The 18931-nt window shown below is 42.6% G+C and overlaps 1 protein-coding gene across 4 annotated transcripts; it reads right to left on the bottom strand.

Moving 5' to 3' along the window:
- Positions 1–741: 741 nt before the first annotated feature.
- On the bottom strand, positions 742–14867 carry LOC112241819 (splicing factor U2AF 35 kDa subunit). Of its 4 annotated transcripts, none has more exons than XM_024409858.2 (8): positions 14688–14867; positions 11737–11824; positions 9786–9852; positions 2239–2288; positions 1881–1979; positions 1574–1707; positions 1257–1352; positions 742–1100 (listed from the first exon to the last, which is right to left on the bottom strand). In XM_024409858.2, exons 1-8 carry the CDS (start codon positions 14729–14731, stop codon positions 980–982), a joined length of 699 nt encoding a protein of 232 aa, XP_024265626.1. In that variant the 5' UTR covers positions 14732–14867; the 3' UTR covers positions 742–979. The 4 variants fall into 4 exon arrangements, with proteins under 4 accessions (XP_024265626.1, XP_024265621.1, XP_024265631.1 ...); XM_024409853.2 differs by lacking the exon at positions 9786–9852 and adding an exon at positions 3197–3263 and having other exon boundaries at positions 14688–14866; XM_024409863.2 differs by lacking the exon at positions 14688–14867 and adding an exon at positions 3197–3263 and having other exon boundaries at positions 11737–11821.
- Positions 14868–18931: the final 4064 nt, after the last annotated feature.

The following is an 18931-nucleotide window of genomic DNA, read 5'->3' as shown; positions in this document are numbered from 1 at the left end:
TGCCATGTGTCCCTATTCTCATCTTTGGCACTGTGCTGGTGTCATTCTGAATGGAAACAACTCGCTGAAAACAGAGGTTGTACATGCAATCAATAACATGTACTTGTAGCCATAATCCAAACAGGCAAGTGTAGGCATGGGAAACTAGAGAAACTTTTATATGGACCCATTCCAAATAGTCAGAATCACAGCTAATTGGTTTAAGAGAATCCTTCAAATAAATCTATGCTAACTATCTTTTTGAGCCAAGTGAACACAGCATGTTCTGAGTGAGAAATCATTTGAGGTGTCAAGTTACTGGGAATCAGGCAGGGAGCAGTCTACGGGAAATATTTCTCTTCCCTAAACCCAGCCTGAAGCAAAAGTAACAGTTACTAATTGCGGGACAATATAAAAACATGGATCCAGTTGGAAGAAATGTGTAGATTACAGTGCTCTACACCAACACGGTTTACAAGGAGCACAAAGAAAAATAGTCAACGTATTATTGATAAGAATTGCCTGCAATTAGATCAAATACAGGGTGAAGGAGCACCAGAAAATTGTATTTTAAAAGATTGAAATGTAGCCACTTGTGAAGCTCATCTCCTGAAGAAGCACTCTTTTCTTTCTATTCCATGAAATGTTATCTGGGTTATTTTTTTCCCCTTCTCTTCCTAGTGATACTGGTGCTCCCAAATAAAAATTCTAGGCAGCAGTAAAATATTTAAGCATATATGACAAATGGTAGCGCCCTGTAAATCATGTTTACTTTTTTATTTATTGAGAAGGCAAGCTTTACATTTCTTGAATAAAAATTATAAAAAAGGAAAATAACAATTCCAACATTTTCCAATTAATTTTAGTCATTTGGGACAATAAGAAAGGGCCAACAGGGAATTGAAAAGGCAGCAATGGAGGGAAAGATATGGATTTGAGGATGATGGAGAATGATAATGGAGATGGAAGGGGAGGGATGGACGTGAGGTGGTGGCTTGGTTTAGAACCTGCCAGAGCGTTCTCTGGAACGCCTTCTCTTGCGGTCACGTCTGCCTCCCCTGCCTCTATCCCTCGAGCGAGAACGGCGTTCCCTGGAACTGGAGCGAGAACGATGGCCCCCTCTGAGGAGGAAGAGAGAAAAAGTAGCTAGTTAAACTCACAACTAGAACTTTCCCACTTAAAAAACCTTAGCGTGTCATAAATGTGTATTTCAGGGAGCACTTGAACGCAGCATTAGTTCTGTGATTAGCGTTGACTGTCAGAGAGCCGGAGCTTACCCCTTCTTCCTGCGGCGACCGTACAGCTCCCTCCTCAGCTCCCTGGAGATGGGTTTCAGATGCATGAAGTTACAGAAGCCTCCTCGAGTGCACTCCCTGTGGAGAAAGTGGGAACTACAGTTAGATGATGAACCTTGTTATATGAAGAAATCTAAATCTGAGCAACGAAGATAAAGGCATGTGGATTTTGGTAGCAGTTAGCCTTGCTCTAGCATTTATTTTATTTACCTCAATGAATTACAAAGCATTTGTAATCACCACTAACGCCATCTTAAGCTGAAAATGGTGTGTTTGTGGTCCTGCTGTGGAGTACTGACCCCATCTCGTACTGGCGGCAGCAGGCTTCTCTGAAGTCTGTAACGGGAGAGAGCTCGGCGTGGATTGGTTGACCGTTGAACCAACGGTTATTCAGATCCATCACGGCCTTCTCCGCGTCTTCCTCACGACGGAACTACACACAGAGAGACCATCACAGAGTTGGGGTGTGTGTGTGTGAAATTACGTTCTTAAGAGGCAGAAACAACAACAGAGTGTTTGTGATTAAATGGAAGGAGGAGAATGGGTGTTCAACAAACATGCACAAAACCCACCATCACACACACAATTACATGGTCAGTGACACACCTTCAGGTATACGTTTCCAACCAGATGGTCTCCCAGGTTGTCGCACACATTCATCTCCTCCACCTCTCCGTACTTCTCCTCCATCTCTGTGAAGACCTCCTACAACAAGAGAAACAAAGGAAGAGGTGGATTGGCAGACAGAAACGAGAAAACACTAAGCCTCAAGTTTGCTTGAATTCAAAGCGCATTTCCCAAAAATGGCCAGGAAAAAAGAAAAGTTTCAGTATTTTGTCATCGACTCCCACATGGGCTGTGTGATGGGGGAATTGACGCAACGTAACCAAGCGTTGCATCAACCACTCCTTTCAAGTGGATTCATAGTGCGATAATACCAGAAGCTGACGTGTCACTGACTCACCTCAAAGAACTCATCATAGTGCTCCTGCATCTCCACATCACTGACGGCACCTAGTGGCCACAGGAGAAACACTCATCAGGGACAAGCCAATGACGACATCACTGTGGTTTCATTAACTAACATGCACAAGAGAAACATTGCTAAAAACAGACGAGTCTGGACTGATTGGACAGGATTTTAATCTAAATATTACTGAATTACAAATGACTTGAATTGCCTAATAGCACACAGTCCTGTACACATGAAATGGGGATTTCAGGAAATATCGTGTACGAAGCAAAAGGGTCAGTGCCAAGAATCAGTTCATTGTGCCCCTGCACAACAAGGACAGTAAGACTGGACATTTTCCCTTATGAGGAGTCTTAAGAGACTCATTTAAAGTTCAATTCTGTGCTAAGTAGTAATAGCAAGGTTCTGGCGCTGTCAGACATAATAATATAGCTGTCAATGAATACTAAGGAATGGGACTCACTGGGACCTAAACACTCTAGGGAAAATGTCAGTCATACTCATCTCCCCAAAATCACATTCCATGTATCACATTTTGTACAATAAAAACAAGACATTTCCATAAATTAGTTTGACCTGAGACTATGGGGCAGGGTTAACTTCTTGAACAGGATTAGTGAAGTGTAAATGAGTGAGTACTTGAAAAAAAAAAAAAAAAAGAATAAACTATTACCTAGAAGAAAGGTCTTAATTCAAAATCTAATAGAAATATACACTACTGTATGCATCAACCTTTATTTGGTTATTTCTGTAAGTGGTACATACTAGAAGAGTAGCCCACATGGATTGTTTTACTTAACACTAGTACCTGTTGTATAGCATGTCTAGTACAGCACCTTAAAAGGATCCAAACCTTAAAATTGCTGAAGAAAAAAAAGGGATAAATCTTAGAATGCGAGATCAAGAGGAAACATAGCAGCTGGTCCCTGTTAACAGGTCGGAAACTTACAGCGCAAACCATCGGCAGACTGGGCAGTGTTTTGAGGGTTACGGTAAATGTTCAACAGGGCAATGGTCTGAAAATACAAAATGTACATTTGAAATATTTTAAGTAACAGTTAAGAAATGTGCCTGAAACTAGGTTCATTTACTCCCATCCCCCTCCCTCAAAACAGTGTAATTGTGCCCCAACCAGCCCCAGACCAGGGTAGGAAGGGATGAGTGAAAGACGTTAAGATGATCCATGGGACTGGTCCACGCCGAAACAGAGGGAGCTGGAAGAAGTGACATACTCAGAACGACAATATTTGACTATCGCAAATTATATATATTATACACACACAAATTACATCCATTTTAGAATAACACTAACGTAACAAAATATGGATAAAAGGGGTCTGAATAGTTCCCAAACGCACTACAAAACCGTTCAAAAGTTTGGGGTCATTTACAAATGTCTGAAGAGAGACATTTTTAGTCCATTAAAATAACAAAATTGATCAGAAATACAGTGTAGACATAGTTAATTACTATTGTAGCTGGAAAAGACAGATTTTTATGGAATATCTACTTAGGCGTACAGAAGCCCATAATCAGCAATCATCACTGTGTTCCAATGGTGCATTGTGTTAGCTAATCCAAATTTATCATTTTAAAAAGGCGAATTGATTAGAAAACCCTTTTTAATGAAGCTGCCAGTTGAGGACTTGTGAGGCATCTGTTTCTCAAACTAGACACTAATGTACTTGTCCTCTTGCTCAGTTGTGCACCGGGGCCTCCCACTCCTTTCTATTCTGGTTAGAGACAGTTTGCACTGTTCTGTGAAAGGAGTAGTACGAGGCCTTCAGTTTCTTGGTAATTTCTCACATGGAACATCCTTCATTTCTCAGAACAAGAATAGACTGACCAGTTAAGTTCTTTGTTCCTGGCCATTTTGAGCCTGTAATCAAACCCACAAATGCTGATGCTCACCTAGTCTAAAGGTGGCCAGTTTTACTGCTTCTTTAAATCAGAACAACAGTTTTCAGCTGTGCTAACATAATTGCAAAAGGGTTTAATAAATGGTCAATTAGCCTTCTAAAAACAATAAACTTGGATTAGTTCACAACATACCATTGGAACACAGTAGTGATGGTTGCTGGTAATAGGTACAGTGGGGCAAAAAAGTATTTAGTCAGCCACCAATTGTGCAAGTTCTCCCACTTAAAAAGATGAGGCCTGTAATTTATCATCATGGGTACACTTGAACTATGACAGACAAAATGAGAAAAAAAAATCCAGAAAATCACATTGTAGGATTTTTAATGAATTTATTTGCAAATTATGGTGGAAAATAAGTATTTGGTCAAAAACAAAAGTTTCTCAATACTTTGTTATATACCCATTGTTGGCAATGACAGAGGTCAAACGTTTTCTGTAAGTCTTCACAAGGTTCTCACACACTTTCTGGTATTTTGGCCCATTCCTCCATGCAGATCTCCTCTAGAGCAGTGATGTTTTGGGGCTGTTGCTGGGCAACACGGACTTTCAACTCCCTCCAAAGATTTTCTATGGGGTTGAGATCTGGAGACTGGCTAGGCCACTCCAGGACCTTGAAATGCTTCTTACGAAGTCACTCCTTCATTGCCCGGGCGGTGTGTTTGGGATCATTGTCATGCTGAAAGACCCAGCCACGTTTCATCTTCAATGCCCTTGCTGATGGAAGGAGGTTTTCACTCAAAATCTCGACACATGGCCCCATTCATTCTTTCCTTTACACGGATTAGTCGTCCTGGTCCCTTTGCAGAAAAACAGCCCCAAAGCATGATGTTTCCACCACCATGCTTCACAGTAGGTATGGTGTTCTTTGGATGCAACTCAGCATTCTTTGTCCTCCAAACACGACGAGTTGAGTTTTTACCAAAAAGTTATTTTGGTTTCATCTGACATTCTCCCAATCTTCTTCTGGATCATCCAAATGCTCTCTAGAAAACTTCAGACAGGCCTGGACATGTACTGGCTTAAGCAGGGGGACACGTCTGGTACTGCAGGATTTGAGACCCTGGCGGCGTAGTGTGTTACTGATGGTAGGCTTTGTTACTTTGGTCCCAGCTCTCTGCAGGTCATTCACTAGGTGCCCCTGTGTGGTTCTGGGATTTTTGGTCACCGTTCTTGTGATCATTTTGACCCCACGGGGTGAGATCTTGCATGGAGCCCCAGATCGAGGGAGATTATCAGTGGTCTTGTATGTCTTCCATTTCATAATAATTTCTCCCACAGTTGATTTCTTCAAACCAAGCTGCTTACCTATTGCAGATTCAGTCTTCCCAGCCTGGTGCAGGTCTACAATTTTGTTTCTGGTGTCCTTTGACAGCTCTTTGGTCTTGGCCATAGTGGAGTTTGGAGTGTGACTGTTTGAGGTTGTGGACAGGTGTCTTTTATACTGATAACAAGTTCAAACAGGTGCCATTAATACAGGTAACGAGTGGAGGACAGAGGAGCCTGTGAGCCAGAAATCTTGCTTGTTTGTAGGTGACCAAATACTTATTTTCCACCATAATTTGCAAATAAATTCATTAAAAAATCCTACAATGTGATTTTCTGGATTTTTCCCCCCATTTTGTCTGACATAGTTGAAGTGTACCTATGATGAAAATTACAGGCCTCATCTTTTTAAGTGGGAGAACTTGCACAATTGGTGGCTGACTAAATACTTTTTCCCCCCCACTGTAGATATTCCATTAAAGAAAAAACTGTTTCCAGCTACAATAGTCATTTACAACATTAACAAATGTATACAATGCATTTCTGATCAATTTGATATGATTTTAATGGACCAAAAATGTGCTTCTCTTTCAAAAGGCAAGGATATTTTTAAGTGAGCCCAAACTTTTGAACGGTAGTGTAAATCTACATACAGTGCATTTTGGAATGTATTTAGACCCCTTGACTTTTCCACATTTTGTTACAGCCTTATTCTAAAATGGATTAAATAAAACATGTTCTTCGTTAATCTACACACACAAAGCCCAAAAAAACAGGATTTTAGAACATTTTGCACATTTAAAATTAAAAACCTTATTTACATAAGTATTCAGACCCCTTTACTATGAGAACCGAAATGGAGCTCAGGTGCATCTTGTTTCCAATGATCATCATTGAGATGTTTCTACAACTTGGTTTGAGTCCACCTGGGATTAATTCATTGGAAAGGCACACACATAATATAAAAGGCCCCACAGTTGACAGTGCATGTCAGAGCAAAAACCATGCAATGCGGTTGAAGGAATTGTCCATAGAGCTACGAGACAGGACTGTGTCGAGGCACAGATCTGGGGAAGGGTAGCAAAACATTTCTGCAACATTGAAGGTCCCCAAGAACACAGTGGCCTCCATTCTTAAATGGAAGAAGTTTGGAACCACCAAGACTCTTCCTTAAAGCTGGTCACCTGGCCAAACTGAGCAATCGGGGGAGAAGTGCCTTGGTCAGGGAGGTGACCAAGAACCCTCTGATCCCTCTGACAGAGCTCCAGAGTTCCTCTGTGGAGATGGGAGAACCTTCTAGAAGGACAACCATTTCTGCAGCACTCTACCAATCAGGCCTTTATGGTAGAGTGGCCAGACGGCAGCCCCTTAGTAAAAAAGGAACATGACAGCCCACTTGGAGTTTGCCAAAAGGCACCTGAAGGACTCTCAGACCATGAGAAACAAGATGATCTGATCTGATGAAATCAAGCATCACGTCTGGAGGAATCCTGGCACCATCATGCTGTGGGGATGTTTTTCAACTGCAGGGACTGGGAGGCTAGTCAGGATCGAGGGAACAATGAAAGGAGCAAAGTACAGAAAGATCCTTGATGAAAACCTGTTTCAGAGAGCTCAGGACCTCAGACTGGGATGAAGGTTCACCTACCAACAGGACAATGACCCAAAGCACACAGCCCAGACAACGTAGGAGTGGTTTCGGGACAAGTCTCAGAATGTCCTTGAGTGGCACAGAGAGCTCGGACTTGAACATCTCTGGAGAGACCTGAAAATAGCTGTGCAGCGACACTCCCAATCCAACCGGAGAGCTTGAGAGGATCTGCAGAGAAGAATGGGAGAAACTCCCCAAATACAGGTGTGCCAAGCTTTAGGCGTCATACCCTAGAAGACCTCTAGGCTGTAATCGCTGCCAAAGGTGCTTCAAGAAAGTACTTGAGTAAAGCGTCTGAATACTTCTGTAAATGTGATTTTTAAATTGTTTATACATTTGCAAACATTTCTAAAAACATGTTTTTTCCCCCGTTGTCATTATAGAGCATTGTGTGGAAAAAGTAAAAGAGCTCTGAATACTTCCCAAATGCACTGTACATACAGTACCAGTCAAAGTTGACATACCTACTCGTTCCAAAGTTTTAGTTGTACTATGTTCTACATTGTAGAATAAGTGACGACATCAAAACTATGAAATAACACATATGGAATCATGTAGTACCTAAAAAAAAAGTTTACAAATCAAATGAGATTCGTCAAAGCAGCTGGCCTTTGCCTTGATGACAACTTTGCACACTCTTGGTATTCTCTCAACCAGCTTCATGAGGTAGTCACCTGGAATGCATTTCAATTAACAGGTGTGCCTTGCTAAATGTTCATTTGTGGAATTTATTTCCTTCTTAATGCATTTGAGCCAATCAGTTGTGTTGTGACAAGGCAGGGGTCATATACAGAAGATAGCCCTATTTGGCAAAATAGCAAGTCCATATTATGGCAAGAACAGCTCAAACAAGCAAAGAGAAACGACAGTCAATACGGAAAATTAAGAACTTGAAAGTTTTCAAGTGCAGCAAAAACCATCAAGAACTGATGACTGGCTCTCATGAGGGCCGCCACAAGTAAGGAAGACCCAGAGTTGCCGCTGCTGCAGAGGAGAAGTTCATTAGTTAACTGCACCTCAGATTGAAGCACAATTAAATTATTCAAGTAACAGACAGACATCAACAGTGAATCAGGCCTTCATGGTCGAGTTGCTGCAAAGAAACCACTACTAAAGGACACCAATAAGAAGAGACTTGCTTGGGCCAAGAAACACGAGCAATGGATATTATGAGATTTTTGTTTCCAACCGCAGTGTCTTTGAGAGACACAGAGTAGGTGAACAGATGACCTCTGCATGTGTGTTTCCCACCGTGAAGCATGGAGGTGGTGTGATGGTGCTTTGCTGATGACACTGTCAGTGATTTATTTAGAATTCAAGGCACACTTAACCAGGATGGCTACCACAGCATTCTGCAATGATACACCATCCTATCTGGATTGCGCTTAGTGGGTCTATCATTTGTTTTTCAACAGGACAATGACAGGCTGTGAAGGGCTATTTGAACAAGGGGGAGAGTGATGAGTGCTGCATCACATGACCTGGCCTCCACAATCACCCAACCGCATTTAAGATGGTCTTGGATGAGTTGGGCCACAGAGTGAAGGAAAAGCAGCCAACAAGTGCTCATAGTGTGTGGGAACTCCTTCAAGACTGTTGAAAAAGCATTTTAGGTGAAGCTGGTTGAGAGAATGCCAAGTGTGCAAAGATGTCAAGGCAAAGGGCAGGTACTTTGAAGAATCTCAAATATAAAATACACAAATCAATGTAACACTTTTTTGTTAGTTTTGATATCTTCACTATTATTCTGCAATGTATAAAATAGTAAAAATAAAGAAAACCCTTGAATGAGTAGGTGTCCAAACTTTGACTGGTACTGTATACACACAATATAAGGTCAATGGGGCTCGAAATGACTTCAAGAACTTGCTGAATCATAGGTGATTGAATGCTAAGATGTGCTTTTTATTCTAAGTTACTTTTTTCTCTCCTTTTGATACATTTTCAAAACTCACTTTTTGTGAGTCATTCTGAGATGCTCAGCTGAGAAACAGAACAGTTATACATGACAGCAACAAGACCACAAACCCATGACTTACCTTGGAGGCAATGAGTGGCAATACATCAGCTCTGCTAGTCAGGGCTCAATTTCAAGGTACTATAACATTTACAATATGTCTGACATAAGTTAATCGGCCTATTGTATAGGGGTGACAGTGTGGCGAGAGCCAAAACTAAAGCCGTGCTGTGTCTGGACAGTAACGCATAGATATTTTTTCTGTCAACCTCCAACAAATATTGGGCACTAGGGCAGTCGGTGTGTTGTCAGTCTTGTCTGAAAGCGCATGATAAATGCCTAATGTCAGTCATCTGTGCACTATAACTGTGTTAGAAAACAGATACTACCAGGAGATCGCTTGGAGGTATTAACTTCACTGTAAGGGATCATTGCAAATTTAGTGGATCAAGGCATTTGTGTTTATCCTTTTCTCAATGTCACCATCAGAGCATGTCATTCTACACCTAGGCTTAGACCTCCTGAATGGCCACAGATAAATACAATAAATCTATTTGACTAGCGAAATAGGGGGCGTTTTTTCAGGTGCGGCATATTGGCGTGTTGAGGTAGCCCCTGATACCAGTGCTTAGAAAGACCCTCAGAAGCCCTGCAGGAAGCCAGAGGAGACGCAGACCTAAAATCTGAGGAGGGAGGAGAGAGCTAGAGAGACCTGAGGGCTGAGAGGACTGGAGCAGAGGCACTTACAGTGGGAGCCGTCGGCCGTCTGCGCACTGTTTTGGGGATTACGGTAGATGTTTTGAATCAAGATGGTCTGGAGAGGGAAAAATACAAATAAATATTTTTAATAAAAATACAAATTCCCCAAATCCTGATACCTAGAACCTACAGCAAAAGTGGTGGTGGGGGGGAATCCCTGGATTTAGATGAACTTTTAGTCTGTAGGAAGGGAGGCTGGTGATAAGAGTACAGCTGCTGTGCTAGGTTTTATTATTTTATTTAAATGTTTATCCCATTTAGTAGACGCTTTAAGCGACTTAGTCATGCGTCTACTCGCTGAGAGGGATACATCAGGCTTTGAGGTGGGGAAATTAAGCGCAGTGTGTCAGTCAAGTTTAGTCTAACGCAATACCACAATATGTATTAATGAGGGAACGAGAGCCATCAATAATCCAGTCAAATGTTATGAGCTCTGTCAAAAAATAAATACAAAAAGAGCTGCCAACAACCTGAAGTGAATACCCTAAGACACCGTCTAGTGTCAGCTCTAACTATAATGAACAAAAATATAAACTATGTAAAGTGTTGGTCCCATGATTCATATCCCAAAAACATGCACAAAAGGCTTCTCTCAAATATTGTGCACAAATTTGATTACATCCTTGTTATTGAGCATTTTTTCTTTGCCAAGATAATCCATCCACCTGACATGTGCGGCATATCAAGAAGCTGATTAAACATGATTATTACACAGGTGCACCTTGTGCTAGGGACAACAAAATACCAATATTAAAATGTGCCGTTGTGTCACAACTCAAAGCCACAGATGTCTCAATTTTAAGGGAGCTTGCAATTGGCATGCTAACTGTATGAATGTCCACCAGAACTGTTGCCAAAGAATTGAATGTTAATTTCTCTAAAATAAGCCGCATCCAACGTTATTTTAGAGAATTTGGCAGTACGTCCAACCGGCCTGACAACCGCAGACTACATGTAACTACGCCAGCCCAGGACCTCCACATCCAGCTTCTTCACCTGCAGGATCATCGGAGACCAGCCACCCGGCCAGCTGATGAAGCTGAGGAGTATTTCTGTATGTAATGAAGCCCTTGCAGGGAAAAACCAATTCTGATTGGCTGAGCCCCTGCCCACCCATGGCTGTGCCCCTGCCCAGTCAATTGAAATCCATAGATTAGGGCCTAATAAATGTATTTCAATTGACTGATTTCCTTATATGAACTGTAACTCAATAAAATTGTTGTGTTTATATTTTTCTTCAGTATGCATACACTAGCAACACAATGTTATGTCCTGGGCCCCCTGGGTGAAACCTAGCTCTCAATCAAAGGTTGTCATGATATTCAGTTAAATAGACATGTGACTGAGTGAAAGGGTAAAAGAGGATGGCCTAGATTCAGGGCAGACTGTCCACTAAAAATAGGATATTTATTGTCCTATTGGGGTTAGAAAAAGTACCTCTGTTCATTAATAAAGGGACCAGCGAAATGGCAAAGCAGAGAGAATGTTGTGTGGGACGTGTTTGTCTGGTATACTGAGATGCGGTATGCAAAAAACACTTTTGGCTATTCAAGGCGAGGCCACAGTTAATAAAAGGTGTCTGATAAATACAGAGGGGCTGGTGAAAGGTGCACAACAGAGCAAACACACATCAGTAGATGTTAATGGGGGGGTCATGCACAAAATGTTATTCACACTATGGTGCTTCACTATCAGAACACCAGAGTGCTGATAAAACTTGCCCCGTCTCCGATTAGAAGAACAAGCTAAACAAAGCACCAGTCCCTGGATCAAAGTTTTACCAAACCAAAGATAATGTAGCAATTTGACAAACGCTAACCCTGCCTAGAGCATGACAACCATTTCATCTTGGCAAGAGAACTTTTCCACATGCCCTTTAATGCAGGCCTCTGGTAGACGCAAATATTTGAAATAAGTTTCCTTGACTGAATTGACTTACCTGGCTGAAAGTTGGCTTATTATGTAATCTGGAGCACCGGTCACCATGTCGGCAGGCACCAATTTTAAAGTAGAAAGAACAGTTCACCCTGGGGAGAAAAAAAATAGCCTAAGTAATCAGTGCTGAAATACATAACTATCTACAGAAATGCACATTCACATGCAAATGAAGAGAAATATGAAACTTTCCATCATGTGATAAAAGGTAGGAAAACAGCAGCCTGTTGAAAGTACAGTAGAGCAGATTGTCTAGCTAGAGCTCATATTAACCCATTCAAATAGACGGTAAATGTTATTAAACATTATACTGTCTATTCATGAAGCTGGCTGCCACCTGAGGGGATTTGCCGACACTTCCCAAATGCTGTCTAAACAAATACACCTAGCGCGCGATACAGTTCTGTAAACATTTTGACTTTCATATAAGACAATTGTTCAAATACAAAAAGATAAACTTAATGTACGCAGTTTAGGAAAGTTGCACCTGGCTGAATTTTGAGACATTAATTGTGGAACGGGCCAATTGAAATGCAAGTGGAAGGTCAGAGGCGGAGTATGAAAACAGCAGGGTGCAACAAGTTCAAGTTGTCACATCCACAAGTGCAGTGTAATACATCTAATCAATAATCATTTTAGCAGCAGCATAGGTGTGAGGGGGAGCAGTAGATGTTAGCCACTTAACAGTCTTATGGCTTGGGGATAGAAGCAGTTTAGGAGTCTGTTGGTGTGAGTCTTGATGCACCGGTACCATCTGCCAGACAGGAGTACGTAGAACAGTGCATGTCTCAGATGGCTGGAGTCTAGATGGTTGGGAGCTCACCCCCAATGGAGCGCAGTTGGCTACCAGATGGTGATACAACCAAATCAAATCTAATTTTATTCGTCACATGCGCAAAATACAACAACGCTTACTTACGAGCCCTTAACCAACAATGCTAAATAAACAAATGGAAAAATAGTACATTGAGCCTCTGGAATAGAGTCAGCGCAAAAAATTATAATCAGGTAGCCATTTGATTAACTGTTCAGCAGTCTAATGGTTTGGGGGTAGAAACTGTTAAGGAGCCTTCTGGTCCCAGACTTGGCACTCCAGTACCGCTTGCTGTGCGGTAGCACAGAGAACAGGGCCTTCCTCTGACACGGCCTGGTATAGAGGTCCTGGGTGGCAGGAAGCTCAGCCCCAGTGAAATACTGGGCCATATGCACAACCCTCTGTAGCGACTTGTGGTTGGATTCAGAGGAGTTGCCATACAAAACGGCACTGCAACCAATCAGGATGCTCTTCGATGGAGCAGCTGTAAAAGTTACTAAGGATGTGAGGGGCCAGGCCAAATCAGTTCAGCCTTCTCCACGACGACCATGATAAGTCCCCAGTGATGTGGACACCGAGGAACTTAACCCGTTGGGGGTGTTTCTCCATGATCAAATCATAAACTGGGCACTGTAAGTGTATATTTTGTATTTGGAAGTTAAGTTATTCGAATGTCCGTTATTCCAGGAGGTACAATATTTGTTAAGTGATGCATTTGGCAATGTTCAAATCATTTGCACAAAACATATAAACAATAGCATTCACTGTCAAAGTTGATACATGTAGGCCCTTCATATATAGGCTATGCGCAGCACTTCGTTCAATTTATTGAATCAGTTATTGTGTTCTTGCTCAAACCGCAAGTAACAGCTGTCAAACTCAGACGTTTCTACCACAACACAGGGATGTCGATTCACACGGGACTATTATCATCATCAGACTTTGGAACTTTAAAAAAACGCTGTTATTCTGGTTAGTCAATGTCCAGATTTCAGTTTCCATTTAACCCATCTAAACAGTAGGCAACAGTTCCTTTGACATGCCATAGGTCTGTTTGAAGTCCAGTCCTGTGACTGTCACATTTGTATAGAGCCTCACAATCAATCACCACAAATAACAGGAATTATCATGTTATGGGATTATCTGTTATTACCCTCTTTTTTTCTCTTAACTAAAACTTTTCAAATTCTGTCCCTCCCTTCTTTATTTTCAACTGTCCTTTTGCAGCTTTTGTCTTATTGAATTAAACTTCGACAATGTACTCTTGCCTCCATGGATTGACGTTACTGCTTTTGGGAACGGGCAGAAAGTTATTTGGCGATTGGATGGGTAGATTATTTGGCGCACGTACTGTTAAACCCTAAAGTTTAGGTTTATGCAGTAATACCAGATATCCTAATATAAATTAAAGAAAAACCTCAATGTTACCTATATAAATTGCACACTAATTAAACATTTATGGATGTCACGGTATTTTTTCTCTTTATACAACCCGCCCGTCATCCACTGGCCCTTCAACCACAATATTTAATGACCCTAAACCTGTCTGCCCCACGGATATAACCGCGGGTTGAGTCAACCGGTGCATCAGTACTACTGTAGTTATATTGTCTGTCTCACAATTTCTTCAACCTTGGACACACCACATATTATACAGGGCAAATGCTATGCGCATCTGGATGATATTGGGAGCCAGCTAGTTGACATTATAGCTAACGTTACTGGATGTATAGCAACAGATGACAAATCTTGGTATAGCTAGCTAATTTAACCATTTGGGACACATTGCAGAGTGAGTTGCCAGCAGTGTTTCCATAACTACAAAATCATTAGTGTCACACAAAATACTGTCTAGATTTTGACAAACAGGGTACTAAGCAATGCAATGTACATTTTACAGGTGAGACTGGCAAACTGCTCAGCACACACAAAGATCCCTTATATGTGCACACATGTTCAACAACATGCTAACGTTTTCCAAATGACTATATCCATCATTCTAACACGTCTAAATTTCACTGCTAATTGTGAATGATATAACATAGTAAGGCAAGTGTGGAAGTTCTCTTCATAGGTCTGTAATATGATTGTCAGACCAAATAAGCAAGGATATATATATATTGTTAAAAACATTTACTCACTTATCTTTCTCTGTACCGAAAATGGACGCCAGGTACTCCGCCATTTTCGATCCTATCGGCTACACTTTTGACGTCAGAAATGATACCCTTCCAGGAACTGAGCACTGATTTGAACTTTTTTTTCTTTTTTCATTTAACGTTTATTTAACTAGGCAAGTCAGTTAAGAACAAATTATTATTTACAATGATGGCCTACGCCGGCCAAACCCGGACGACGCTGGGCCAATTGTGCGTTGGCCTATGGGACTCCCAATCATGGCCGGATGTGATGCTGCCTGGATTCGAACCAGGTACTGCAGTGATGCCTCTTGCGTTGAGATGCAGTGCCACTCAGGAGCCCCCTTAACCAAACACTGGCCATCAATCGACCATGCATATTTTTGATGAACTTGAATTAAGTTTCAAAAGCTTTTACATACCTAGCCTAGACCATTGTACAGCAGTTGGTGGTCATTATGAAACGTTGTTGGTTGTGTGCTTAGGGTGGTTGTCCTGTTGGAAGGTGAACCTTCGGCCCAGTCTGAGGTCCTGAGCGCTCATGGCTTGGGGGTGGACGCCTTTGAAACTAAGACTTGGCGCTCCTGTGCAGTAGCAGAGAGAACAGTCTATGACTAAGGTGGCTGGAGTCTTTTACAAATTTTAGGGCATTCCTCTGACACCACCTGGTACAGAGGTCCTGGATGGCAGGAAGCTTGACCCCAGTGATGTACTGGGCTGTACACACTACCCTCTGTATTTTTGTATTTCAACTTTATTTAACCAGGTAGGCTAGTTGAGAACAAGTTCTCATTTACAACTGCGACTTGGCCAAGATAAAGCAAAACAGTGCGACAAACAACAACACAGAGTTACACATGGAGTAAACAAACATAGGGGGAAGAAGTATATATACAGTGTGTGCAAATGAGGTAAGATTTTTTATTTTATATTTTTTATTTAACCTTTATTTAACCAGGTAGGCTAGTTGAGAACAAGTTCTCATTTGCAACTGCGACCTGGCCAAGATAAAGCATAGCAGTGTGAACAGACAACACAGAGTTACACATGGAGTAAACAATTAACAAGTCAATAACAGTAGAAAAAAAAGGGGGAGTCTATATACATTGTGTGCAAAAGGCATGAGGAGGTAGGCGAATAATTACAATTTTGCAGATTAATAACACTGGAGTGATAAATGATCAGATGGTCATGTACAGGTAGACATATTGGTGTGCAAAAGAGCAGAAAAGTAAATAAATAAAAACAGTATGGGGATGAGGTAGGTAAAAATGGGTGGGCTATTTACCGATAGACTATGTACAGCTGCAGCGATCGGTTAACTGCTCGGCGTTTAAAGTTAGTAGCCCGGGGGTGGTAGGGGGTCTGCTCAGACGGAGGCCGGTTGAAGGCACAGCGGATGGAGTATTCGTCGGCAGACCAGACGTGGTGGTGCGGCGGGGCGCCGTGTCGACAGAGAATCCAAGCCAGATGGCGAAAGAGGTATTGTAGAATTTTGTTTGCTAGCCGGGAGATGTGCCTGGCTCATGGCTAACTGGTGCTAGCTTCGTGGCAGTGGCGTAAGCCACTATAGCCAATCGGTAGCAGCGGTGATCCGGTGACAAGGTCCAGAGTTTACGGCAAAGATCCGGTGGCGTATTGGACTCCACCTTGGCTTTCGAAGACCTTAGAAAGGCAGGGTAGGGTAGATATAGGTCTGAGGCAGTTTGGGTCTAGAGTGTCTTCCCCCTTTGAAGAGGGGGATTACCGCGGCAGCTTTCCCACATTTGGGGATGTCAGACAATACGAAAGAGAGGTTGAACAGGCTAGTAATAGTGGTTGCAACAATGTAGTGCCTTGAGGTTGGAGGCTGAGCAGTTGCCATACCAGGCAGTGATGCAATGGTGCAGCTGTAGAACTTTTTGAAGATCTGAGGACCCATGCCAAAACTTTTCAGTCTCCTGAGGGGAATAGGCTTTGTTGTTGTGCCCTCTTCACGACTGTCTTGGTGTGTTTGGACCATGATAGTTTGTTAGTGATGTGGACACCAAGGAACTTGAAGCTCTCAACCTGCTCCACTACAGCCCCATTGATGAGAATGGGGGTGTGCTCGGTCCTCCTTTTCCTGTAGTCCACAATCATCTCCTTTGTCTTGATCACATTGAAAGATTGTTGTCCAAGCACCACACGGCCAGGTCTCTGACCTCCTTCCTATAGGCTGTCTCATCATTGTCGGTGATCAGGCCTACCACTGTTGTGCCATCGGAAAACTTAATGATGGTGTTGGCGTTGTGCCTGGCCATGCAGTCATGAGTGAACAGGTAGTACAGGAGGGGACTGAGCATGCACCACTGGGGGGCCTCTGTGTTGAGGATCAGCATGGCTGATGTGTTTTCTCATGGCGGATGTGCATTCTCCTATAGGTGTTCCTTTTGTCCAGGTGGGAATGGGCAGTTTGGAGTGCAATAGAGATTATCATCTGTGGATCTGTTGGGGAGGTATGAAAATTGGAGTGGGTCTAGGTTTTAAGGAATATTGGTGTTATGTGACCCATGACCAGCCTTTCAAAGCTACGGGTCAGTAGTCATTTAGGCAGGTTACCTTAGTGTTCTTGGGCACAGGGACTATGGTGGTCTGCTTGAAACATGTTGGTATTACAGACTCAGTCAGGGACAGGTTGAACATGTCAGTGAAGACACTTGCCAGTTTGTCAGCGCATGCTCGGAGTACAGGTCCTGGTAATCCGTCTGGCCCTGCGACCTTGTGAATGTTGACCTGTTTAAAGGTCTGACTCACATCGGCTACGGAGAGCGTGATCACACTGTCGTCTGGAACAGCTGATGGTCTCATGCATGTTTCAGTGTTGCTTGCCTCGAAACAAGCATAGAAGTAATTTAACTCGTCTGATAGGCTTGAGTCACTGGGCAGCTCGCAGCTGTGCTTCCCTTTGTAGTCTGTAATATTTTGCAAGCCCTGCCACATCCGACGAGTGTCGGAGCCGGTGTAGTATGATTCAATCTTAGTCCTGTATTGACGCTTTGCCTGTTTGATGGTTCGTCTGAGGGCATAGCGCGATTTCTTATAAGCTTCCGGGTTAGAGTTCTGCTCCTTGAAAGCGGCAACTCTACCCTTTAGCTCAGTGACGGCAGGGTAGCCTAGTGGTTAGAGCGTTGGACTAGTTCAAATCCCCGAGTTGACAAGGTACAAATCTGTCACTGTTCCTAGGTCGTCATTGAAAATAAGAATTTGTTCTTAACTGACTTACATAGTTAAATAAAGGTAAAAATTAAAAAATATTTAAAAAGTGCGGATGTTGCCTATAATCCATGGCTTCTAGTTGGGGTATGTACGTACGGTCACTGTTGAAGCCAGTGACTGATGTGGTGTACTCCTCAGTGCCAGAGTTCCGCCTCTCGATGAGCGTTTTCCTGTTTGCTTATGGCTGTAATACAGCTTATTGACTGCGGTCTTAGTGTCAGCATCGGTTTGTGGTAGTAAATAGACAGCTACGAAGAATATAGATTAAAACTCTATTGGTAAATAGTGTGGTCTACAACACCCACAGCATGATGCTGCCACCAGCATGCTTCACTGTAGGGATGATGCCAGGTTTCCTCCAGATGTGACACGTGGCATTCAGGCCAAAGAGTTCAATCTTGGTTTCATCAGACCAGAGAATCTTGTTTCTCATGGTCTGGGAGTCTTTAGGTGCCTTTTGGCAAACTCCAAGTGGGCTGTCATGTGCCTTTTACAGGGGAGTGGCTTCCGTCTGCCCACTCTACCATAAAGGCCTGATTGTTGGTGCTGCAGAGATGGTTGTCCTTCTGGAAAGTTCTCCCATCTCCACAGAGGAACTCTGGAGCTCTGTCAGAGTGACCATCGGGTTCTTGATCACCTCCCTGACCAAGGCCCTTCCCCCCCCGATTGTTCAGTTTGACCGGTCGGCCAGCTCTAGTTAGAATCTTGTTGGTTCCAAACTTCTTCCATTTTAGAATGATGGAGGCCACTGTGTTCTTGGGGACCTTCAATGCTGCAGACATTTTTTAGTACCCTTCCCCAGATCTGTGCCTCAACATAATCCTGTCTCGGACCTCTACGGACAATTCCTTCAACCTCATGGCTTGGTTTTTGCTCTGATATATACTGTCAACTTATATAGACAGGTGTGTGCCTTTCCAAATCATGTCTAATCAATTGAATTTACCACAGGTGGACTCCCATCAAGTTCTAGAAACATCTCAAGGATGATCAATGGAAACTCAATTTCG

This window comes from Oncorhynchus tshawytscha, linkage group LG03 (genome assembly GCF_018296145.1).
Source record: "Oncorhynchus tshawytscha isolate Ot180627B linkage group LG03, Otsh_v2.0, whole genome shotgun sequence".
NCBI lineage: Eukaryota > Metazoa > Chordata > Actinopteri > Salmoniformes > Salmonidae > Oncorhynchus > Oncorhynchus tshawytscha.
This window is presented reverse-complemented; position numbering and strand designations above follow the sequence as displayed.